The sequence below is a fragment of the Hemisphaericaspora subhashii genome (assembly GCF_019202705.1).
Source record: "Hemisphaericaspora subhashii strain CBS 10753 chromosome Unknown scaffold23, whole genome shotgun sequence".
Classification (NCBI taxonomy): Eukaryota; Fungi; Ascomycota; class Pichiomycetes; order Serinales; family Debaryomycetaceae; genus Hemisphaericaspora; species Hemisphaericaspora subhashii.
In genome coordinates, this window is record NW_026057346.1 from 33,335 (window position 1) to 58,737 (window position 25,403).

At 33.2% G+C, this 25,403-nt stretch overlaps 10 protein-coding genes across 10 annotated transcripts; 4 read left to right on the plus strand and 6 right to left on the minus strand. All coding sequences in view use genetic code 12, as the record gives it.

Moving 5' to 3' along the window:
* Window positions 1-139: 139 nt before the first annotated feature.
* Window positions 140-1,282, minus strand: J8A68_004287 (FTR1 family protein; the record flags this gene model as incomplete). Its single annotated transcript, XM_049408230.1, has 1 exon — window positions 140-1,282. The coding sequence occupies one exon, from the start codon at window positions 1,280-1,282 to the stop codon at window positions 140-142; it is 1,143 nt and encodes a 380-aa protein (XP_049262392.1).
* A 1,952-nt stretch (window positions 1,283-3,234) lies between these two features.
* Window positions 3,235-4,371, minus strand: J8A68_004288 (FTR1 family protein; the record flags this gene model as incomplete). The annotated part of the gene is made up of 1 exon (XM_049408231.1): window positions 3,235-4,371. The coding sequence occupies one exon, from the start codon at window positions 4,369-4,371 to the stop codon at window positions 3,235-3,237; it is 1,137 nt and encodes a 378-aa protein (XP_049262393.1).
* Window positions 4,372-5,963: 1,592 nt separating this feature from the next.
* On the minus strand, window positions 5,964-9,239 carry SET3 (histone-binding protein; the record flags this gene model as incomplete). The annotated part of the gene is made up of 1 exon (XM_049408232.1): window positions 5,964-9,239. One exon carries the CDS (start codon window positions 9,237-9,239, stop codon window positions 5,964-5,966), a length of 3,276 nt encoding a protein of 1,091 aa, XP_049262394.1.
* A 699-nt stretch (window positions 9,240-9,938) lies between these two features.
* On the minus strand, window positions 9,939-10,313 carry PAM16 (import motor complex subunit; the record flags this gene model as incomplete). The annotated part of the gene is made up of 1 exon (XM_049408233.1): window positions 9,939-10,313. The coding sequence occupies one exon, from the start codon at window positions 10,311-10,313 to the stop codon at window positions 9,939-9,941; it is 375 nt and encodes a 124-aa protein (XP_049262395.1).
* A 940-nt stretch (window positions 10,314-11,253) lies between these two features.
* Window positions 11,254-13,158, plus strand: J8A68_004291 (protein-lysine N-methyltransferase; the record flags this gene model as incomplete). Its single annotated transcript, XM_049408234.1, has 1 exon — window positions 11,254-13,158. The coding sequence occupies one exon, from the start codon at window positions 11,254-11,256 to the stop codon at window positions 13,156-13,158; it is 1,905 nt and encodes a 634-aa protein (XP_049262396.1).
* Window positions 13,159-14,285: 1,127 nt separating this feature from the next.
* Window positions 14,286-16,034, plus strand: J8A68_004292 (E3 ubiquitin-protein ligase; the record flags this gene model as incomplete). Its single annotated transcript, XM_049408235.1, has 1 exon — window positions 14,286-16,034. The coding sequence occupies one exon, from the start codon at window positions 14,286-14,288 to the stop codon at window positions 16,032-16,034; it is 1,749 nt and encodes a 582-aa protein (XP_049262397.1).
* A 705-nt stretch (window positions 16,035-16,739) lies between these two features.
* On the plus strand, window positions 16,740-18,416 carry J8A68_004293 (uncharacterized protein; the record flags this gene model as incomplete). Its single annotated transcript, XM_049408236.1, has 1 exon — window positions 16,740-18,416. The coding sequence occupies one exon, from the start codon at window positions 16,740-16,742 to the stop codon at window positions 18,414-18,416; it is 1,677 nt and encodes a 558-aa protein (XP_049262398.1).
* Window positions 18,417-18,487: 71 nt separating this feature from the next.
* J8A68_004294 (type 1 protein phosphatase-activating protein) lies at window positions 18,488-19,126 on the minus strand (the record flags this gene model as incomplete). The annotated part of the gene is made up of 1 exon (XM_049408237.1): window positions 18,488-19,126. The coding sequence occupies one exon, from the start codon at window positions 19,124-19,126 to the stop codon at window positions 18,488-18,490; it is 639 nt and encodes a 212-aa protein (XP_049262399.1).
* Window positions 19,127-19,914: 788 nt separating this feature from the next.
* J8A68_004295 (uncharacterized protein) lies at window positions 19,915-20,964 on the plus strand (the record flags this gene model as incomplete). The annotated part of the gene is made up of 1 exon (XM_049408240.1): window positions 19,915-20,964. One exon carries the CDS (start codon window positions 19,915-19,917, stop codon window positions 20,962-20,964), a length of 1,050 nt encoding a protein of 349 aa, XP_049262400.1.
* Window positions 20,965-21,103: 139 nt separating this feature from the next.
* Window positions 21,104-23,728, minus strand: IML2 (Iml2p; the record flags this gene model as incomplete). Its single annotated transcript, XM_049408241.1, has 1 exon — window positions 21,104-23,728. One exon carries the CDS (start codon window positions 23,726-23,728, stop codon window positions 21,104-21,106), a length of 2,625 nt encoding a protein of 874 aa, XP_049262401.1.
* Between the last annotated feature and the right edge of the window lie 1,675 nt (window positions 23,729-25,403).

Consider the following 25,403-nt stretch of genomic DNA (forward strand, 5'->3'; position numbering starts at 1 on the left):
AAACCAAATGGAAATGAATTTTGCAACAAAAAAATTCATTTGAAATCAGAATGCTCATACTAATTTGTATAGTGTGTGTGTGTGCGAAAATTAATAACTAAGCAATCCTTGAATTCAGTTGACACATATTTGATAGCAATTATTTAGTTTCCATAAGGTGATCTTCATCTTCAGAAGGTCTGCGGTTGACTGCAACATCAAATTTTTGTTGTTTAACCTTTTCAAATAATTCTTCTTTTTCAGCAGCAGATAATTCCAACTTCTTCTTTCCTTTAATATGATACATTGGATTTAATTGACGGAGAGTTAAGTTCTTAGCAAATGGTATGTGACCAGTTCTTTCTTCATAAAGCATCATCAAGATCACAGACATAATAACAATCCAATAGACATTGTAAGAAATAACAGAACCATAAGTAGCAGAATTTTGCCATCCCAATAAGGCATTGAAAATATCCCAACCATGATCAGTTTCTGGGTTACAACAGTTAACGTGCCAAACTGATTTAGCGATATCATAAGTACCTGGACCAGAACCATTTTCAGAAGCATCACCACCAGTAGCACGGTTGTATTGGTTAGCTTCGAAATACCAAACACCTCTTGAAAACAAGCCTGCCGCAATTAAATAAAGGATACAGGTAGAGATGATCAAGAAAATTTGCATGGAAAGACTGGAACCAAAGTAATACAAAAGACCACCAACGGAAATACCACAAATGATACCTACAATAACAGGAAGTGGGAAAGAAGAAGCAGGTTGATTTAAACCAACACCACCAACGAAAACAACAGCTTCTAAACCTTCTCTTAAAGTAGTGATAAATGGCAAAATGAATAAAGCATATTTCTTGGAAAGGTGACCAAGATTGAACCTATCCTTCTTATTCTTTGGCTTTTTAACTAAAGCTTGAGCCAATTTAACTCTCCATTTTTCCTTCATTTTATTGATTCTTAACATTGGAATACCCATTAACGAAATCAAGACTGTAGCGATTATGGAGAAGATACCTTCCCATAATTCTTCCGACTTACCCCAGATATCATTACCTAAACCGTAGAAAGCACCAATGAAAGCACCACCAATAATAAGACAGGTTAAAACACCTAATCCTGCACCTAACCAGACTTGACGGAGTAATTTCTTATAGATTACTGGGTCTTGACTGGCACCACCTAAACCTTGTTTTAAGAAGGCTAACAAGACAGAAACAACAATAACTGCTTCTAAAGATTCTCTAAAAACAATAAAGAAGATTTGAACGTTAAAGACGTTGGCCATTTTGCTTATTGTTTAAATATATTTGTTAATAGCTTTTGTTTATTTTAATAAAGTTAATATTTCCTTTGTATATCTCTTTTATCTTAAGTCGGAGTCTTGGAAATTCGACAGGGAGGGGGAGGAGGTAGTAATAAAAAAATTATCCAAACTCAACAAAAGTTTGACTTTAAGAATTCAGAGATTTTTGAACTAAAGAAAGAGAAACAAGAAAAGAAGAGGAAGAAGAAAGGAAAGGATGCGGTTTATCTTGAAAGTTGAGAGAAATTGAGGAGTATTTAAATAAACTTCAGAAATGCCCATGTATGAAATTTTTTCGTATTTCCTCAAAAGTCAAAGAAAACTTTTTAATGAAAATTTAATTATTTTTTTACATCAAATTTATCTGATGAACAAGTTTCAGAGACATGCATAAAAAATAATTATTATCTGCTTCAAAAAAAATTAAGACCTTTAGACGAAATGCCTCATCTTGCTTTCCAACGAGATTTCTTTATATTTTGACATATTATAGAAATACCAAGTCCATACTTACTTTCTTCACTCCTTCTAATGTCAATTTTAATAGAACAGATTATTGGAGAAAAACCCAGTGAGCGGTGATTTTTTTGATAAAAAATATTTTTTGAACCGGTTTAAACATAAACTGTAAAATTTCCCTAAGCCAACAACTAAGCCATATTCAGGAATATTAACCAATCAGAGAAATGAAATAATCTCATTTCCTGCGGGAAATTCAAACAATAAGAATAAAATTAAAAAAAAAAATATATCATGTAACAAATTATGAACGGCTCTGTTTATCTTTTTGATCACCTGTACTTGACTTCAAAGAATGTGTGAAGAGGTCAGAAAATATTCTGGTTTTGTGTAGTTACTGAATGATGCAATTCTTTATTTTTCAGTCAAGAGGCAAGTTAAAAATACCGGTCTAAGTAGAAAGGTTTGGAACTAAAATTGGCATATATATTGCTCGGTTAACTATATCAATACTTAACTGAATACTAACACTTCATAGAGTTGTATTGGAATGCGTTGCGGCTGATTGTAGTTTCGAAAACAATAGTCATTCTAAGAAAAGTGGACGTGACATTAACGGTAATCAAATGCCGAACATCTGACATAATATCTTCATAATATCTGGGTCTGCTCTTCTTTAAATGAAAAGTAATTTACTTGAAACTTGACATGGGACACTCACTGGCTCGCTTATAATTAAAACTAAAAAATATGTCAAAAACGGTTTAACGTAAAGCTTGGCAAGAACCAAGGAGGAAAGTTGCGAGAATCTACAATCTTGACTTCCTGGTCACAACTTCAAAATGGCTGTCGAGAGCATTAAGTGACTTTGAAACTCATCTGGTCGAAGATTGCGAGTTTTTCCAAGGCGCTCATTTCGCTGACTTCTGTTCTTGAGTGACAGCTTTAATAAACCATAACCACCAGTGACATCAAAGATTAACATGTCATCTAAACAACAGCAATAAAAATATATGTTTAGAGAAAAATACTTGTAAAGGCAGAATTAATGAAAAACAACTCATTTCTGAAAAGGTATGAAATGGTTGCAAAATTTTCGCAACCATTTAATAATATACTTTTGCGAACACAACAATTATAGAGAACTTAAATTTACCCCGTTAAAAATGTGTATTAAAACAAATAGAAAAAAATTACCCTCATAATTACCCCCATAGTAATATAAAAAGTATAGAAACTCATCAAAGAATGTACTTTGTTAATCATCCTTCAGTAAAGAAGGACCCCTTAGAAATGACTCGACTTGGAAAAATAAAAATATGTAAAACAATGATTAGAAAACAAGCAATATGGAAATAAAAAATCGGACGTCGAAGGAGTCGGTATTGGAAAAACATAGCATCGAATATATATATGTGTGTGTGTGCAATACTTTAATGCATTTCCAATACTCAACTGAAAATCAACTAACCCGATTATTTAGGTTCCACAAGGTTGACTTCTTCTTCGGATCTTCTAACATTCTCACCCAATTGTTGTTGTTTCACTTGTGAGAACAACTCTTTCTTTTCTTGTGCAGATAATTCATTCTTCTTCTTACCCTTAATGTAGTACATTGGGTTTAATTGACGCAAAGTCATGGATTGAGAAAATGGCAAATGACCGGTTCTTTCTTCATAAAGCATCAATAAGATTACGGAAATAACAACGATCCAGTAGATATTGTAAGAAATAACAGAACCATAGGTGGCAGAATTTTGCCATCCCAATAAGGCATTGAAAATATCCCAACCATGGTCCATTAATGGATTACAACAATTAACGTGCCAAACAGATTTAGCAATATCATAAGTACCTGGACCAGCACCATTTTCAGCAGCATCACCACCGGTAGCAATATTATACTGATGAGCCTCAATGAACCAAACACCTCTTGACATCAAACCAGCAGCAATCAAATAAAGAATACAAGTGGAAATAATCAAGAAGATTTGCATGGAGACAGAAGAACCAAAGTAGTACAAAGCAACACCAACAGCAATACCACAAATCAAACCAACAATAACAGGAAGTGGGAAAGCAGAAGCAGGTTCGTTTAAACCAACACCACCGACAAAGACAACAGCTTCTAAACCTTCTCTTAAAGTAGTGATGAATGGCAAAATAAATAATGCGTACTTCTTGGAAATGTGTCCAATCTTAAATCTATCCTTCTTATTCTTAGGATTCTTTACTAAAGCTTGAGCTAATTTAATTCTCCATTTTTCCTTCATCTTGTTAATTCTCAACATCGGAATACCCATAAGAGAAATAATAACACAAGCAATTAAACAGAAAATACCTTCCCAAAGGGATTCGGATTTTCCCCAGATATCTTTTCCTAAACCATAGAAAGCACCAATAAAAGCACCACCAAGAATAAGACAAATTACAACACCAATAATAGCACCGAACCAAACTTGACGCACTAACTTTTTATAAATTACTGGGTCTTGAGTGGCACCACCTAAACCTTGTTTTAAGAAGGCTAACAAGACAGAAACAATAATAACTGCTTCTAAAGATTCTCTAAAAACAATAAAGAACACTTGAACGTTAAAGACGTTGGCCATTTTGGTTGTTTTTGTACTTTAGTTTTTCTTTAAAAATTTTAAATTTGTGGCTTTGGTTGTTTTCCTCTATTTTGAATTTCTTTGTCGGGAGTCTTTTTGAGGTATGAGTTTATTGTTTTGGGGGAATTAATTGATGAATAGATACAAAAATATAATCAAAACTTGATAAAAAAGCCTTGATTTATAAGCCCAGTTTATTCAGAGATTCGTGGTCTAAAGTGAAAAAAATAACAAAGGAGAGGGAGGCTTAAAAGAATTTTTTTGAGGAATTATAAGGAGTATTTAAATAGCAAAATAACATGCAAAAAAGTGTTTTACCCTTACATGTGTACATTGTCTATTTTTTACAACCAATCTACTTCATCAAAATTATCTGATGAGAGAATTTTTTTCTTTGTTAAAAAATAAAATATTTTTTTGGAAGGTTTTTTAACAATTGCATCTAAAAAATATAAACCAGCTGGTTTTTCCTCTCCTCCGTTAACTTTGGAACAGGTGATTAACAGCTATGTGTATTGAGTCCAAAGATGGGACTCTTATTCAATTATGCTAATGAAATATAAGAATGTATCTATGTGTTCATAATCCCTGATGGCTAACTCAAAATACTTGTAAATTAGCTCACGGAATCAAAGAATGATGAAAAAGATAAAAAAATCCAATTGTAATTTGCCGTGAGCTAAACTGCAAAAGTGTAAAATTACAACTGAAATATCCAATCAGAAGAAAGACGGATGCATAACCAGTAGTTTATTTATTTTCTATGCAGTTACGTAAACGAGATAGGGCTGAAACAAAACTTTAATTTTATTGGAGAATCGAAAAATTAGCCAATTACAGGACAGAATGGTAAAACATATAATTGCGGGTTTAGGGAAACTAATTTCGCATTCACTCAAATTTGTTTAGAGATTTTTGGAAAAGTGCAAATAACCGACCTGAGAGAGAGAGAAGAGCCAACGATGCTTTGAAGAAGTCAATTCAAGAGAAGTCAATTCAACAATGGGAATTGAGAGTTCTCTTTGTTGAAAAGAAAAACAGAATCACTCCGTACAGTTACATAAATTCATTTAAAACAACCCTATAGTAGTATGTAACTACTAGTGCACCAGCTTAATCGATCTGAACTAGTTCAAGGGTTTTACGGCCTTGTAGTTGTGTCCAAGAAATCTTCCCTAGCTTTAGCCCCCCAATAATACATCAAATAAAAGGCAAGAATTCTTGTCCCTAGCATTGGCATCTAGAATCTATTGTTTTCATCCCGAACGTTCTAAAAAAGTCTTGGTCCATGGATCTATTGAGTGCGGGATTAAATGCTTCGACTTTTATTAAGGCGCGCACTATTGTCAATTGACCGGTTGTCGGAATGCAATCATCTCAGACAACTTAGTAAAATTAACAACATTGACGTTGCAGAAACACACTGTGTACTACAGTCTATACTACACAGTTCAAAGACTACTAAAAAAAAAATCCAGCCAATTATTTACTAACTTGAAATTACACAAGAATCCAAATAAATTAACTTCTATAATATACATGTATCTACTTAAAGTATATGACCCTATGAAACCACCGTTCATTTACCAATCCTACATCATTTTCTTCTTATAATCTGCAAATGACAATTTTTTGACGACCTTGGGAGAAGTAGCCGCAGTCGCTGCCTTTGCACTTGCATCATCATCTTTCTTTTCCACAATACTGGCAACAGTTGGAGAAACCACAGCTTCAATAATTTTGGGAATGTTTCCATCTCCACTAAATTCATTTTCTTTATCCAATTTCAAATCAGACTTGATTAACACTTGTTCAACTTTAGCTTCCACTTCTTTGACTTTAGGTTTCAACTTTTCATCAATTGTTCTATCTATACTAATGACCAATTCCGGAACCACAGGAATTGGGACCTCATTAGAAATTTCAGTTAATTCTTCTTTGCGAACTTCAATTTCACGAGTATCAACTTGTTGCTGTGGGAAAGATTCAACATACACACGACTTATCAATTGTTTCTTGAAAGGCATCTTAAACAAAATTGCTGGTTTGTCATTATGAATATCTTCCTCATCCTTTCCATTCTCCAATACTTCCGTCATGATCTCAGTTGAACCCAATAATTTTTCTTGTAGTTCCTCATCACGTTTAATCATTCGTTCATCCCATGAAATATATTCCTTATTAGGTCTAGGCATTATCAAATCTTCTTTGGATTTAGTCAAGTTGACATTACTTATTGAACTAGCCTTTCTTGTTGACCTTAATAAATATGATGTTGCCTTTTTGATCTTAAAGATAGCACAGGTTGAATATGAACTTGTTGAACAACCACATTCCGCAAAATGAAGAATGTTATCGACATATGTTATCAATGCTGATTTTTCCAAATTGGTTAAATTCTCAAACTTTTCAGTTGATTTATTCTCATAAAGTTTCAAGATTGGATGCAATGGGTCCCATTCCCAAGGTAATCTCAATTCTTCATCATGAGATTCAGCCTTCAACGTAATTGGTTTTGAGGTCACAACAATGAATCGAAACATGTTCTTTTCTGGAATATATATTGGTTGAATACGACAATTTGCCGCAATAGGACATGCCTTGCGAATGAATCTACTTTCATTACCAACAAATCGAGAATCAAGAACTACGTCAACTTTGTCATCGCCATTCGGTATTGATGTCTTTAACACTTTGGGTTTCGTTGTACCCCACAAAGGATATTGATTGACTCTATCACAACAATAACTACTAAACATATCAATCTCCCCCAAATATTCAATCACAGGGGTATTTTCAGGAATTGTTAACGAATCACTGTTGAGACTACTTATGAATAAAGATAATCTTGAAATTCCATTAAACTTTTGTTTTTGGTTTTCAGAATATGGTCTAACTTGAATAATAGTTTTATTATGATTCTTCCTCCTCAGTAACTTATGTTGTTCTTGCAAATACTTTTGATGATTAGGTAAATGAATTTTACTCATTTTTGTGGATTTAAACTGATTCAATGTCATGATTTCAACATCCTTAAACAGACGCTTTTGTTGATCGGGTTTAGGTAGCTTTTGAAATGATTGATAAAATTCTTCACCAGCATTACTCACAAATTGTCTAACAGCTTGTCGTTTATAGTCATTCAGCGTTAATTTATAGTAGACAGATTGATATGCTTCTGCTGTCACTCCATCTTCCAATAGTTCGTTGTCCTTATTAGGAATTGCTTCATCCTTATAGTGATGTTGAAGTTCTTGAGGAATAAGTTCTGCCGCAGGAGAATTTGATCCGGATTCTTTCTTCTCCTCCACTTTTCTCTTTTTAATATCGGCCTTGTCAGAATTCAGTTGCTTTCTCTTATTTGGTGGAATCACCGGTGCTTGTTGTTCTATTTGTTGTTGTTGATCTTGCTGCGCCTTCTGCATTTCACGCGCCGCGATTATAGCCTTCTGCTGAGCAACAGCATCGGGTCCACCAACAGGACGTTCACCCTCCAATCTTGACATTGTATCACGACGACATTCATCAGGATCAAATTTGCCCCATTTGGAAGCATCACAGTAATAACATTTATATTCATCTTCTGGAACTTCTTCATTAGATTGGAATCCCATACATAAACAATGTTGCCATCTATAACATACATCACACTGAATCGTAAATCCGTCATCATCGTCAATTCCACAAATACATCCAATTAAACCAGAATCAGGATCTACTTGATATGAAGATAATGGTGGAGCAATGAATTTCGGTTGCTGTTGTTGCTGCCTCTGTTTTGGTAAAGGTGGCGTACGACGGCGTGGAGGTTTCGTTTCTTTCGGTTTCTTTACTGCTTCATCTTCGGTTTTCTCGTCGTCTGTTCTATCATCATTCTCAGGCTCAGTTAATTGATCTTCATCCTTTTCCTTTTTGGGCTTGCCAAGATCAAATTTAACAACAGTGGTCTTTTCGGTCACCAAAAGAGGCTGTGCTGTTGTTTGCTGCTGTTGTTGTTGTGGTGGTGGTGCTTGTTGTTTGTGCTCAACATGCTTCAAAGGAAGGGGTATATCAGCAGCTGCTGTTAACGCCGCTGCAGCAATACGTGCATTATTACTATCTCTTTCCCCGGTCTCTAAATCTATTCCTCTAATAAACTGCGATGGATTCGGCGATGCGCGAATATTTCTGTGCTTGTTCGAGTGAACGTCAGGAGTTGATCGTGACCTTTCATGAGTAGGTGTAAAATTCCCTTGTTTAGGTAAGTTTGATGCAGGGGATTCAGATTTGATTGGAGTCGATAAGTTTCCTGGTGGAGTTAGTTGTTTTGATACAAAGGGTTTGGGTTGTGGTTTAATTTCCTGAGGTAAGCTTTGAGACTGAGTAGGATTCATTAAACTACTTATTGAACTTTGTCGTATCTGTTGGTTGATATTTGTTTGGGATACTTGATTAGATGGTAGTGACGCAGGTGTAGGTCTATGAGTATGTTGAGTTGGCATTGGCTGAGGATGAATTTTGATATGTTCTGGAATTTGAACAGTAGGCTGAGTCGCTGCTTGAGTCGGAAGTGCACTAATTGGAGCCCCATATGGGACGATATATGGATACTGAGGCTGTTGAAATTGGTTGGTGGTTGTGGGCGTTCCTTTGTTTAGTGAAACATCAAGGTGGTGAGTTGCTGAAATAAAGTGGGGTGAAGTAGAAGGCAACGATGGCCTGCGAGGTGGTGGAGCTGGCTGTTGCTGAGTTGGCGGAGATACCATATGCTGTTGTTGTTGTGGTATGGGTGGATGTTGTGTTTGCTGTTTTGCAGCTACGTTGGCAAACATCAACAATGTAGATGCATCTTGTAGAAGTTGCTTTTCCTCTTCTTCTTTATTAGTCATTGGTTTTGTCTATGAAATATGAAAAAAACAAACAACTCAAGTGGGAAAATCTATTTCTAAAAAAATGCTGATGATTATGCTGATGATAATTCTTGTGCTGGTTGTTATGTATATCCACTGATTGATTGATTAACGATAATTGTTCACTCTTTAAATATAAAAGGCAAAAAGAAAGAAATGAAGAAATGAATTTTTTTTTTACAACAAGCCCTTTGAGTTTAATGTTTTTTTTTTCTTGTGTATTTTTTTTTTGGTGAGACAGTATAGGAACGAATGTAAATATAATAAATCAAGACTAAACGATCGTTTATGGGTTTTACGAGCAGTTATGGTACACCTACTTCCTTTGACTTCAAAAATAAATAATTTGACAGTAAGTAATTAAAAGAGAGATAATCAAGATTCGTATAAAGTCGTAAAAAGCCAATATCAACTTTACAATAAATGGTTCGATTTACTTTTCTGTTATTTCTTAACTTTCATTAATATTTCTATATACAAACGATTGGATGAATAAAAAAGCGGGATGACTTTCATAAACGACGGGATGCATGTGCTGAAACCATGTTCAAAAAATAAGAAAACACCCTCTTCTGCTTACGCCAGTTCAATAATACTTTAGTATTGTCATCTCATCTTTTTAATTTTCTATTCCAAAAGCAAATAAATACTGTCTATCTATCTCTTCACCCTATTATCCTAACTAGACGCCGCACCTCCTGCTTCCTTCTCGGCTTTAAGTTTCTCCAAATACTCTAGTTCTTTCTTTAAAGTATCCATCGCATAATATACTTTACTTTGTAAATAAAATGAGTTCCCCTTTTCTTTAGAATTCACATCAAATAAATAATTATATTTTTCATCTATTTTATCCAAAGATAATTCAGTCTTTTCTAAATCCAAAATCTTAAGGGATTCATCCACACTAATCCCCCCAGTTGAAGCGGCTTTAGCTGGTCTATTGGCAGCACCAGCAGCACTTGCTTTAGCTGCTTGTTTGTAAGCTTCTGTAAATGCACGACCAAAAACAGACGCACCAGTGAAGATAACATTAACTAATAATCTATGAGCCATGATATAAGATGTGAATTATATTGTATGCAGATATATGTATAGATGTATGTTAGAATACCCGTGAAGAGGTGATGGAAGATCCTTTAATGGGAGATGTAAGGTGATTGAAGATGATGGATTCCTTCTGGTGGCACTCCAGAGGTGCCTCTACAAATTTTCTTTCTTTTTTTTTTCTTTGTTTGAGTAAAAAAAGATTTTCAACCAAGGCACACGACCTTTCAATTTTGTAATGAAGGAAGAGAGTTGGAACAAGATGATTCCATGGTAGAAAGCGACCTCAACGATCACTGTTTCTGGGCTCAAATACAAGCAGACCGATTCTAATGGTCTCTTTTAAAAGTTTCTTGAAACGTACAGCTCATAAAAAAATAATACAAAGAGAAGATAATATAATGTAGCACCATGCTTTCATCTGAATGATCATCATACAAAGGAACTTAATCCTTCATACCGTAACTCATCAGAACTTATTTCAAAAACACATGTAAATGCCGTAAAACCTAATGATAATCTAAAAGACCGAAACGAAGTATTGATTGTGGCCAAATTGTTAGTAAGGTCAATCATATACTTAGCTATTGGGTGAATTTGTAACAAACTTAACTGCAACACATCTATGCTAATCACAATTAAGTCCATTAAAAGCCTTTATAAAATTAAAATAGTGTTATATTATATTAGATATAGTATAACCACTACTGATGATTGGTGTTCAGAAAAAGGGAGATCAGGGGAATGGCCTCTATTTATACTTGTGAAAAAGTACTGCATGGAATCGACGAAGAGAAAAAAATTTTCATTACCATGATTACCCGGCGGAATATATTTTTGAGGGCTTCACTCTACGAGAAGATGCGATGGAGACTGCATATTGTTTCAGACATATCAATCAAAAGATGAGAGACCCTTTATCTTTCAGGCTAATAGGTTATTATAAGAAATGTCATCCACTGCATCTAGTAAAGTAGACTCCCTTGTTCAGTGGTTGAATGAAAACGCATACTGGAGAAATGATCTAATAATAAAGCAATCAAAATTTGGTGGTTTAGGTGTTTTCCATCCAGACAATGACGATCAAGAAGAGGATGAGAATGATCCATTATTCCTTCGTATTCCAAAAGTAAACTTATTATCTCCCAAAAACTCATTCATATATAACTTATTACATGAATATGAACCTTCTAATCCTGATATAATAATCTCCGAAGGAATGTATGCCTTGGTGATATCAGTAATTTATGAATATGCACAAGGTGAAAAATCACCTTGGTTTGCCTATTTACAATCGATTGATTTTGATGCTTCAGAAATACCAATATGTCTTTGGGATGAACAAGATAAAGCAAGTTTAAAGAATACTGAAGTCGATCTTTTAAATATGTTGAATCCAAAAGAATTAATCAATTTTTATATTGAGGTTATAAATTTTGCTAAATTAAATCAAGATATTATTTCAATACCGTCAGTTTTGAATATTGAAAATCCAACACCAAACACAATCCAGGAAAAGCATCACGATAAGTTGTTGTCTTTCGGGAAGTATATTCAATCAGTTATTTCTCGTGCATTTCTGGTTGATAACTACCATGGGTTGGCAATGGTTCCAGCTGCTGACTTATTCAATCATATCGAACCCGAATATATTGATGGTCAGATTAAAGGAAGGGAAAACATTCATTTTATCTGCGATGGATCAGTATGTGACATATGTGGGGAACAAGCATGTGAACATGAAGATTCTGATAGTGAAGAAGAAATGGATGAAGACTTAGTACAGCAAATTCTTGAAGAAGAAGATGATGATGAAATGGATGAGGATAGTGAAAACGAGGAATCAGATGATGAGGGCCATATAGAAGAGGAAGGTGAAATGTCTGATCACGAATCTGGAGACTTAGAAGAGGAAGAAGAAGAACCTATAAAAGAAATTACTATGGAATATATCCAAACCTTAGAAGAAGAATTACTTTCCGATGAAGAAACCGATCAAGATCCAGAAGAAGTATCAACGGTTTCAATGAGTGACGATGAAGAATCTGGTCCAATAGAACCAATAGATGGCCCAAATGAGGATTTAGCAAAAGAACTTTCAGATAGTTCAAAATGTTGTGATGTTGTATTGGTCCGTCCAGCTTCCAAAGAGTATGGTAGTGAATTATTTAATTCATATGGGAATGAACTTTCTAATCCTTATTTATTACAAAAGTATGGGTTTATCGCTAAGGAGAATCCAAATGATACTTGTTTACTTTCAGTTCAATTCTTTAAACAAATTAAAAGCTTAAAGGAAAAGGTCAACGCCCAAAAGAAACAAGAAATTGAAGATAAACTTGAATGGTTAGAGGAGATTGGCTATGAACCAATGAGCGAACTTATTGCTGAAATGCACCAACCAGAGCATGGACATGCTCACCAACATGAACACAATGGAAATGCGTGCGAAGACGATGATTGTGATTCTGGGTGTGAAGACGATGACTGCTGTAAAGAATCTGAATTCGACTATCCTGAATCTTGGCCCTTAAGTATTCGTATAAAATTTGATGGAGAATGTACGCCACAAATATATGCAATTTTAAAGTTAATTGAATTGAAATTTGTACATTTCAAGCATAAACTTTTGTCAGTCAAGAGTGGAAGGAAGTTGAAAAGTAGAATAAAAGAAATGTTATTACAGCATTCAGAAGAAGAAATACAAGCATATAATAAGAGAATTGTTAATTGGTGTCAGCAAAGAATAGAAGCATATCCAAAGAAGGTTAGTGGCCCACACGAGGAACTTGCCAAGTCTATGATCAGACAGGAAATTAACATATTAACAAAGTTTATAGAATTATATAAATAGAATATAGATTATAATATTAGACTATCTTAATTATTGATTCAAAATTAAAACCAAAACATAAAGAGAGGTATTTATACTTATGGCGAGACTATCTAGATTATACCAACAAACTCTCTAAAAGGATTAACCGAGAGCTAATCATATGATTCGGCGTTAATAAATTTAGATAAACAAAAACAAACATTCGGTGATACTGGGCGATGCTCGGTGAAACGTTGGAGTCGACTCAGTGATAATGGTTTATATCACATCGATATTATCTAGAGAAATAGAATGGTTTATACAAATTATTGATAGATGTGAGTGATTCCAAAATTGGTTGCAAAAAACCGAAATAAATAATTCTTTGACCAAATCACAATACACAGTTGGTTACAACTGGAAGTTGCCTAGTAATATGTTTCTCTATATCTCAATGCGTTCCAAACGAGTCATATTATTATTGTTGTCCAGAATTCCTATGGAGTTGGATTTAAACCCTGCGGATACACAACACAAATGACTCACTTTACTGATTAATCAAAAACAAAACATGTTTACCTTTCGTCAGCAAGAATAAGATTTACACATTATACTTCGATAGAACACACCCGACATTCAGAAGAACCTCTAGAGACCCCAATAAAACGTCTCGATACTTACTCGATGTGAATCATCTAAACATGGATATAGCAGCAAGTGTTCAGCCTACAAACATTTTTCTACCTCTATTATATTTGTAGTTCCGCCCACATACCTGTTTTAGAAGATTCTGCAATCATCTATAAATCAATCACAATCCTGTTGATCCAATATTAAGCTTTCTTTAGGGTTCCCCCGCCCATTAATTGACAATTTATTTACAGTTTAATTGTCAAAATATTGGAGAGGTAACGCGTAAATCAAATAAACTTCTATTGTTAAAACTTACTCCTTATAAATTGTTCGCCCATAAAATCAAATATAAAAATGCGGATAAATAACCAAATCAAATATTTCTTTGATACACGGAACTTCTACTTTCCTAAATACTCATTTCATACAATATTAATAAATATAGGTTACATATATAATCTGCATATTATCTATATAATTACATCACCTTTCTTGTACTTTTACATACACAACAATACATTTGCAACAAAATCATGACAGACATTGAAGAGAATATACTGTTTGAATATGACGACACCGACGATGATGATCTTGTATTACTTACTGATAATGACAGTTACGATATGAATGGTTATTATAGTAGTGAACATGATGTTAATGATGATGATGATGATGATGGTTCTTCTTCGTTTTCTTTAGAAACGGACGGAGATGAAGATGAGATATTTGAAGATGGTGGCGAAGATATCGAACCCTCGACAACACCCATGAGTAAGACCCTTTATGACGCGCGTGTTGGGTTTAATGGGACTTTATATCATCCTTGGACAGTGGAACATTATGTTCGGGATAAGTTTATCGCTGCATTAGGGAAGTTGAAAAAGGGACAACTACCTCATTGTACTGAAGATGATTTATTAATTATGTTACAAGCTAAAAAATGGCAACCTGATGAAGTTTTGAATGAATATTTTGATAATCATGATCGATTTTATGAAACTTGTGGATTACCAATTGGAAAACCAAGTAATAATACATTTGAAACTGTGAAAAACTTTGATTGCTTTGTATGCTGTGAAACATATCCTTCTACTACAGTTTATTCATTAACTTGTGATCATAAATATTGCATTGATTGTTATTATACATATATTGAAAATGAAATAAGTAATAGAGGTGGTCGACTAATAACTTGTATTACTCCAGATTGTAAATATACAATTCCTCATAAAGATATAAGTCATATGCTTGCCATTATTGAATCAAGAGAAAATTATATTGTTGTCAACAAACCTTTACAAACGAATTTGTTATTACTAGCTCATGCTAGACAACTAATTGAATATGAAGGAAAGTTGAGATGGTGTCCTGCACCAGATTGTGGGAATTTTGCAGAATTAGCAAGTGAAATCGATCCAAATATTGACGATGCTAAACAATCAGTTGATCTTTCCATAGTTCCCATTGTAAATTGTGCTGATAATCATGAGTTTTGTTTTAATTGTAATTTTGAAAACCATTTACCTTGCCCATGTTGGTTAGTTAAGAAATGGATTAAGAAATGTCAAGATGATTCTGAAACTGCCCATTGGATAGATGCCAATACTCACGCATGTCCTAAATGTCATACATCAATTGAAAAGAATGGTGGATGTAATCATATGACATGTAGGAGTTGTCATCATGAGTTTTGTTGGATTTGTTCTGGTGATTGGTCAGAACATCTGAATAATTATACATGTAACAAATTTAAAGGTGAACCAACTGAAGAAGAAATTAGAAAGAATAGAAGTAGATTAACCTTAGAGAGATATTTGCATTTTTATAAACGGTATTCAATTCATGAAAATTCAATGAAAGGGGATATGAGGACTTTACAAAAGATTGATCAAGTTACAAGATTATATATGGAAAATAGAAGAAAAACAAGTGAAAAGAATTTATCATGGAATGATATTCAATTTTTACCAGATGCAATGAGAGCTTTACAAAATGGAAGGAAAACTTTGAAATGGACTTATTGTTTTGCATTTTATTTATCATCAACTAATTTTTCAGAAATATTTGAAACTAATCAAGATTTTTTAAATAAATCAGTTGAAGATTTGTCAGAAATATTTGAACAAATTATGGATAAAAAGAATGTTAATAAGGTTGATACTATTTTAAAGAACAAATTAAAAATTAGAAATCTTAGTGAATTAGTTTCTGCTAGACAGAAAACTTTAATCAGGTCTGCAGAAGATAATCTTAAACTGAAGTTATTGAAGTTTGAATTTTGATTGGCACACTTTAATGTTGATTAAAGAAGGGTTTATTGTTAATCTATTGTACCAGAATATTATTTTTGGGTATTGTATTTCAACCCCCCTCCTCTGAATACTGAAGGAGAATCTCCACCTATGCCCAGAGAAAAGGGTGTATAATTAGGTAAGTTGTATGATAAAGTAAATAGACGTGACAATATATACAAATATATTATAAGTAAGTTGTAAAACTGGATTGTCTTGTAATGTCCATGTCGTTATGTATAATAAATGGTTACTATCGGATAAGCCACTAATTTGAGACATTTTCTTATCAGTTTCTAGAACAATTAATTAATTCTCTCTCCCATACAATGAATGAATATTTTTTTGGTATTGTATGTGTGATTCAGTTCCAATCGACGATTAAATTTATAAATTGAATTGATTGGACACAAAATCAAAATTCATTTATCAAGTTTATTATTTAGTAGAACAATTTATGTGTGTGTTAAAAAGGGGCGGGAGACTTCTTACCCCGGGCTATAATTTTTCAGTTGCCTATATGAAGAGATATACTATATATATATATACCTCTATACTTTCTTCTTCTTCTTCTGTGTAAAGATTAAACCTACTAATATTATTATATTCCTGTATTGCTTTGAACGAACGATCTATCTATCTATGAAGGGGGATGGGATTGTTTTTTTGTGCTACTATTGATAAGAGAGATAAAAAATGTATGAATCACAGACATTAATATCTAGGAGACATAATCGTATACAATCATCATCTACGCCAAGACCGCCAAGATCATACTCCAAAGGTTGTGAACCCATCTTAGAAACTATTGAATTAGAACAAGAAACAAGAGGTAGAGCTTCTAGCATTGTTACTAATAATAGTAGAGGATCCTTATCATCTAATTTATCTAATCGAAAAAAGAATTTCAAATCTCCTTCTAATACATCTTCTTCTTCTTCTTATAGACAACAATTAGATCATTCAAGAAGATCAAGTGAGTATTATCCTAATTCTACCAAATCTGACAATTCAAAGTTTGTTAGATCTAGGCATCATCCAATGTCATATGACAACAACTACAAGAAGAATATTCCAATGGTTAAGTCATCTACATTAGTTCTACATAAATCTAGTTCTGAATCACATGTACCAACTAAGCCGCACTCTTTATCATTACATCACCCAAAACCAAAATTCAATAAACAACAATGGAATTCATTCAATGTCCCTCAAAGACCTTATAGTTCCAATTATGCGCTAGAATCACAACAAAGAGATAATACACTATCACCAATCAATATCTTAAAAGATGATTATGATACAAAGAGAATCCCAAGAAATTATAGTTGGGCTGGTGCCCCTACTTCACTGCTGCATCCACAATTATCAAGAACTTATAATTCATTCAAAACCTTATCAGAAGATAATAGTAACATACCAGAAGTTGTCATAACTCAACAAGAGAATCCTCCTAATCATAATTTATATACTAAGATTACAAAACTTATCGACCTGGCCCATCATAGTCTTAATTCATTTGTATCCAGTCTATCATTAAAAGAATCCCGGACTTCAGAAACCATCCCCACAAACCGACCTCAGAGTACCCATGATGATTCAAGCGACGATGATCTGGATGATGATGAAGATGACATAAACATATATCCGAGACCAGATCAGTCCAATGATACACAGTACACTATAGAACAATGGAAATCTCCTCATCTCCATCCTTCATCCAATGATATCGATGCCATAATTAAAGAAATCCATGAATTACATGGGAGTTTTGTAGATAAGTTTAATCTACCTGTTTCCAACGTGAAATTAAATAGGATTCAACAAAGAATATTGGATTATAAACAACTTTATGAAGGTGAACAAGATTCACAATCAACCCATAATAAACATAATGGGGATGTGCCTTACGAATTAAAGATCCAGAATGAAACTATCTTATCTCAATATACTTCAATTCGATTAAGATTTGCTTCTCATGAATTTGAAACTACTAATAAGGAGAAATTTGTCCGAAGTTATGCCGGGGTATTGGGATATGTTAATCGAGTTAAACAGCTGATTGATATTAATGAAGATGATTTAACTTGGATTTCTAAAATAACCAAGGATGATTATGAAGCTAAGGGGGTGACATTTGAGAATAAGGATGAATTTTTAAAGGGGATTTGGGATGATGAATTTAATACTTACTTTTCATACACCAAAGAGGAACAACAAGTAGGAAACGAACAACAGCAACAACAGCAACCTCAAGATGAACCTGAAGACGAATCTACAGAGCGAGAGGATGAGAATATTTATGAACATAATCGTAGAATTATTAATATGTCCAATTTAGCTAAATCGGTGAAATTAGGACAAGCCATATAGAAACAAAGACTTTAAAACTTTGTATATTTCAACTTAGTTTATTTATAGATTATATATACATCTAGAAAATCTCAACAATTAGAATTGTATTGAACTTGCTGTAGTGGATGTACTAGTTTCTGATGATGCGACGACTGTGATTGTTCCACGGGTTGTTGGTCGGGCTGCTGGTCTGGCTGCTTGAGATCTTCGGGAACCACTGATCTATTTTTATATTGAGGTTGTACCTCGTATGCATTTGGTTTTGATCTATTCTTTATCTTCTTCTTAATTTTCTTTGAATGATGATGATGGTGATGATGATGATCACAGCATTCCTCATTTTCCTGTGAATCCGGTGTTAGTTCTTTTTCATCCTTATTTCTATCAACATCATCAGCATTGCGATCCTTATTATCATTATTATTATTGAATTGAGGATTGAAATCACCACCTTCAAAATCAGAATAATCCGAAGGATCACTCGATGAATCACTACTACTATCACTACTACTACTGCTACTCTCACCAAATTCTCTCTGGGGATGGAATATACAACATATTTTGGTTTTCTTTCTATTCATATTTTCATTATCCACAACCTCTTCATCCCAAGATACTTCTGATCTTTGTCTGGCTATATTGTTATTAGAAACACGTAGTCTAAGTATTGGTTGTACTGTTTCTGTTATTGTCGCACTTGAACTATTCTCTTGAACTGGTCTCTCCATTGTTGAATGTTTGTATGTCTATCTGAATATGTATGTGTATATGACAAGATAGTAAGAAGAAAGTAATACTTATTATGAATACTTAATTATTAATCATTTTACTTTAAAGGTCATGAGAGTTTAAAAAACTTGAAAAATAAACTTCTAATTGTAAGTGCTACCAAGTGAGGCATTTTTTTTATTTCAAATAATATTACCCCGAAACGACCCCGTAATGATAATTTAGCTTACTGTACATGGATGGGGGAAAAAGTCTGACAAATAAGAAAACATTGTCTGTAGTGAGGGTTCTCTTGGACCGCCGTAGTGTGCTGTATCTCATTTCTTTATTTTTGTTAAATGTAAGACCATTCACACTGGGCGGATATATTGGTTTCGGTGTAATTTTTGTTGTGTGCATTGTTTAACTAGTATTTTTCGGTCGTAATCAAACTATTAAGAAATGAATTGATGACAAACCAACACATTGATTATCACTTAACCTGGAACAAGAGTCTCGTTTTATGAGTCCTTCTGCTTCCATGTTGTACATATATATCTATGTATTCTTACTGAAATAATAATTGTACTCCTCGAGTTTTTATTATTTTGCTATTTTTATTTTTTCGCTGTAATGGGTGGAGTGTTAGAGGGGGGGCATTGGTGGCTACGAGAGAAAGACACCATTTTTTTAGTTTCCCAAACCAACTACAGCAGAGAGAGAGAGATTGAATTCATTTGTTTTACAATTGAACTATAAAGTGGCCGTGTAGAATAGATATCATATTATTATAGATAAACACATCAAAATGAGTAAACGAGTCAATTTACCATATACCACACAAGATTTATTCCCTCAAACCTTACCCACTCCCAATACCCTGAGGTTTGGAGTTGGAAGTGTTGGAGGTGGGTCAATTGCATCAGGAGCTGCTTCTTCACTTTATACTCCACGATCAACTACCAACTACTATTTCAATAATAATAATTATAATACATCAATGACAAATAAATTTAGAAATTTTAAAGTTATGATTAAACGATTATTTAAACCAACAACATTAGATTTTGAAACAGCAATATGGGAAATATTTCATTTAATTATTAATCCAAGAAAGATGTATCGATCTCATTATTTCTATAAACAACAAACAAATACTTCTGGAGTTGCTGGAAGTGGAACAGGAGGATCTTCAATAAGTGGGAAATCTTCATATACAAGAGATGATCCTTCATTCTTAATATTATTAACGGCATTCTTATCCATAAGTGCAATTGCATGGGGGTTGGCTTATTCTCCAAGTATTATAGATATCTTCAAATTGATAGTTTATATGGTATTCATAGATTTCTATCTAATGGGAGTCATTATCGCTACAATCACGTGGTTTGTAGCTAATAAATTATTTAATAATAATTTTGGATCCTTACTTGGTGGTGGTATAGGTGGTAATAGTATCAATCAATATAGTTTTAATTATATTGAATGGGGATTTTGTTTTGATATTCATTGTAATTCATTCTTGATCATTTGGTGTTTATTATATGTGATTCAATTCATATTGTTACCTATAATAAGAATAAAACAATCCATAATTGCCCTTATATTGGGTAATTCATTATATTTTGGAAGTATTGGATATTATTTCGTGGTTACATTTTATGGATTTAATTCATTACCATTTATAACCAATACAAATTTCATTAAGTCTTCAAATAATCAAACTAATTCTCCAGCAAGAATCCTTCAATTGGTTGTGATTGCTGGGATTTTACCGTTATTGGCCATTGGATGGTTAATCACTATTATATTTAGATTCAACGTTGCTGATGCTATGGTTGAGACATATTTTAACTAAAATTCTTATAATAAATCGCACCCCTGGATATTATATAGAGATAATTATTACACATATGCCAGCTGTATTATATACACGGTCTTTATTTTTATTTTATCTACCAATGCAAAAAAACCGCTTTTTATATATAAACTAGTCCCTATAAACGACCCAATTGTTCTAACCTATCACCAGCTGCTTTTATTCTCATACCTGTACGATTACTCAATTCATAATCTCCTTCACCTACAGTTTCAGCCTTCTTTAACCAACTCTTACTTTCTTCAACTGCATGTTTCACATCAATCTTACCTCCAGTTTGAGTTCTTAATACCCACACAAACATCGTCTTTTCATATAATGCAGTAGGATAAATGTATGGTGAATAAGTCATTTTGGTAAATTTGAATTGAGGAGTATCAGATGTAACATATTTTGAAATGACATTAGTTTCCAAGACAGATAATCCTTCTTTGACTTTATCCAACAGTCTTAAACATACAGATTGTAAGAAATATCTAATCATTGCTTCATCTTCAGTTTCATTAATTAATGCAAATGAATCAGATCCAGTATTGGCTGAATATAAGGAATCAGCTGAACCAGAATATCCTAATAATTTCAATGAGTCAGCTAATTCAACCTTTGTCATTCTATTATAACCATTCCAGAAATAAATTAACTCATGTAATAATGAACTACCAACTAAATCAACCAATGGTAAGTTTGGATATTGTTTCTTTCTTTGTTCAAGATGACCATATTTTCTTAATAAGAACTTATCAAATGGCATTTGCTTACCACTACCTCCAATACCACCTTTTTTGCTGGCATTAGCACCATGACCTGGAACATAACTTAAAGCTAAATTCATATATTTTTCAAATAATTTCGAATATTTGGCAAGCTCACTTTGCTTATCGTCAACCTTAGAAATACCCATCTTAATAGATCTATATTTTTCCAAATAACAAGAAGCAGCCATAAATAAATAAACTGCTTTAGACCAAGAATTAATTTCAATCAAATAAATCAAATCCTTTGCGGCCCTGTCATATTCATGTTGAAACATATAAACCATAGCTCTGTCAAAGATCAATAATGCTTCGACTTGTTGCATCTGGATTCTATTATTAGGATCGTCAGTAAAAGATTGCATCAATTCACTGGCCTTATGTAATTCACCTTGAGCGGCTAACATTCTCCCTTCTTGTAAGATCCAAAGAGCATTATGAGGGAAATATTTTCTCACTTTGCGTAATAATTGATTAGTATGTAATGAAGGGGATTCCAAGATTACATCTAATTCAGCTTCAGAAACAGATGCTTTTCCATCCAATTGAATCACCGATCTGGCGTTGGAATTTTCTTGTTCGGGTAATTTAAATCCAACATCAACAAATTGAACTGGTCCATCATAGAAAACTAACAAGAAAATAAGTGCTAATTCGCCATGAATATTTCTAGAAGTAATTGCCGTTCTCCATAATAATTTCAATCCAGTAACTCTATCACCTTTGAAACCAACAATAGAAAGAACTTTCCCAATAGCTGGAGGGATTAATGACAATACAACTTGTAAAATACCAAAACATAATTGAACCCCAGAATGAATAAATTCATCAATAGTTGAAACATGTAAATGGTCATCTTGTAATTGCCGCACTTGATTGGAACTAAACAGGCTAGGGGTTGTGTCTATTGAAGATACAATAGAGGTGGCACTTGAGGCAAGGATATCTCGAGTGGTATCAATAGGAATGCTTGGTTCAATACTATCCAAAGCATCTGAGAATTCATCGTCATCATCATCAGATTCTTCATTCTCTTCTTGGCCCTCTTTGGATGAAGCAGTTGATGCAGTTCCAACATTAATATCATCTCCATTCTTCAAGAGTGAAGAATCCAGAACATGGAATAAATCAACTTTATCTGGGTTGATATTATTACCTAAACTTGTACCTTCAATTCTTGATTTTCTCATCATATAAATCTTTTCTAAATCTTTAATTAATTTCAAATCAGCTGCTAATGAACTTGAAGAACTATTTTGACTGCTTCCATTATTGACAAATCCAGGTAAATCTACAGTACTTACTGAATGATTACCCAAACTTATTATACCATCACCATATGGTTTCGAACCATTTGCGACTGCTTGAGCTTCTTTTCTTAATTTTTGAATATTTTTATTGAAAACTTTTTCCAGATCTTTAATTCGTTTATGAATTGAATCTAAAGTTTGATAAGCTTTACGTAATTTAAATAAAGCCTTTGCGCTTTCAACCATTCCATTATTTTCAGTCAATAACATCAATAAGGCATTCAATAAAGTAGATTCCGCATAAGTAACTTGAAATTCAGTACCTGGTGGATATATTTTAGAAGTAGCCAATTGATGTTTAACATTATATTTGGAATTATTCAAACTGACAGTTTCAGCTTCTGATAATGTTTTATGAGCTTTAGCCATTACTTCAGGTTCAAACCCTAAAGTAGCTTCAATAAATTCCATAACACCTAAAGCTAGTGGAAAGATAGCATGAGGTTGTTGAGGATCATTACCTATCTTGGTTGATTCTTTTTTCAAGAGTACAATACCTTCTTGAGAATGATCATCTAACAAATAATCCATTGCTTTAAGTGCGATTTCAAAATCATGTACTTGTGAAATAATTTTCTCATAGTTTGCTTCCGAATTTGTATTGTTTGATGATGTACTTTGTACCAGTGAGGTTGATGATAATGACAACAACAGTGCCTTTTGTCTTAATCCTTTAAGCATGGTCTATAAATTGGTTCTATAAAAATTAAATGTTGGAGTTGCTTTTTATTAAAAAAAATTATTTGTAAGTAGCTTAGTGAAAAGTCACACGGGGGGTACAGACTTGGGTATAAGGTTGGTTGGTATAAATGCAGTAAATTTGGAAATTTGTAAGTGGGTTTTATCTTTTTTTGTTGATAATTGAAAATCAATAACTGTCTGTCTGTCTGTTTGAATGTTGTTTTCAAATTTCAACAACGTGAATGTTACAAATATTTATAAATAAATTTTACGGAGACAATTATGCGCGATAATAAAAATTGGAAATTTTATGAAGAGAAGAAAGTGTCAATTTTCGTTTGATTAGATTATTTTCTATTGTTTTAAATTTTACTGTCTTATTTTTACTTTCATTTTGTGTCTGATAATTGTTTTATAAGTATTACACATTAATGAGAGAAGTTTTGTTCCTTCCCTCACCTCATTTTATTCAGGAAACACCAGCATAAGTTTAAGAAATTAGAAGAAGTTTAGAAACGATATTAGGAGCTCTTAAGGAACTCCCCCCCTCTTTGTCTTAGACATTTTGTCGTTTGTCTTATTATATTTATTAAGGAAAGTGTGGTGTGTGCTTTGGGTTACGAGGGGGCTTTTTCAAATACTAGGGTCACTGGTTAGAAAGTGTCTGAAATAGCTTGCGGCCATTTTTGAGGAGGAGATTTTTTTGTGACCTATCATTTCTTTTTTTACTCGTAAAACAGCTAAATACACATTTCATTTCATTGCTTAGATGAGCCTTCAGACACAAATTATTTCGGTATAATTTAAAACTTTGCCAGTTACACTTATGTAAGCAAAGAAACTTTAAAAGACATCTCAATCTCCTTTATTTGTAGTCTGATGTCCAGATAGATAATCGTGGTGATGATTTTTCATTTTTCCCATTTGTACCAATTTTAAAAACTTTTTTTGCTGGTGCAACATTATTATCAACAGATTTATTTGAATATTTATGTACGTACATTCTTTCTAGATGGCTTGTTCTAACTACTTTTTTCAGACAAAAAGTCTCTGTTATCTTTTAAGATCAGCGGGGGTGAAGATGGGGTGGTTGAGTAATTACCCCTATTCCTATTCGATTACGTAGTTGTTGACGTTTTTGTGTTGTCAATGTCAATCTCGTTATTTTAGCAATTTAATTTCTTTTGCGTCAATTTCTTTTTGTTTTTGTTCCGAAACTATTGTATTACGTCAATTAAAACGTCAACATGTAAGACAATTTGCAGCCAAATAATCCATTTTGATATTACCCAGAATTTTCTACCCAGTCAAGAGTCCACGTACCTCAGCATTATATGGAATAAATTCATCTCCTATTCTGTAGTCTTAGAACCTTAACAAATGTTCGGTTTTGGCTTGGTTTAAACATTATTCAAAGCGTGTAATACCACAAGCGGGCACGATCATGCTCAGCATATTTAATATTAGATGATACTCCGTATCATTGGGAAATGTATTTCTCTGTCAAACAGTTAATTTGGTTTATTTATTTTACTGTTTTGTTTTTTGGCTTTTTATTTTCGCAACAATTTTGGAGAAATATGTAACTAAAATTGTTGAATAACTTAATGAATGAACATGAGAATCAATCATATTTCCAGTCAAAGAGAATGCTCTTATTTGCGAGAGTTGCAAT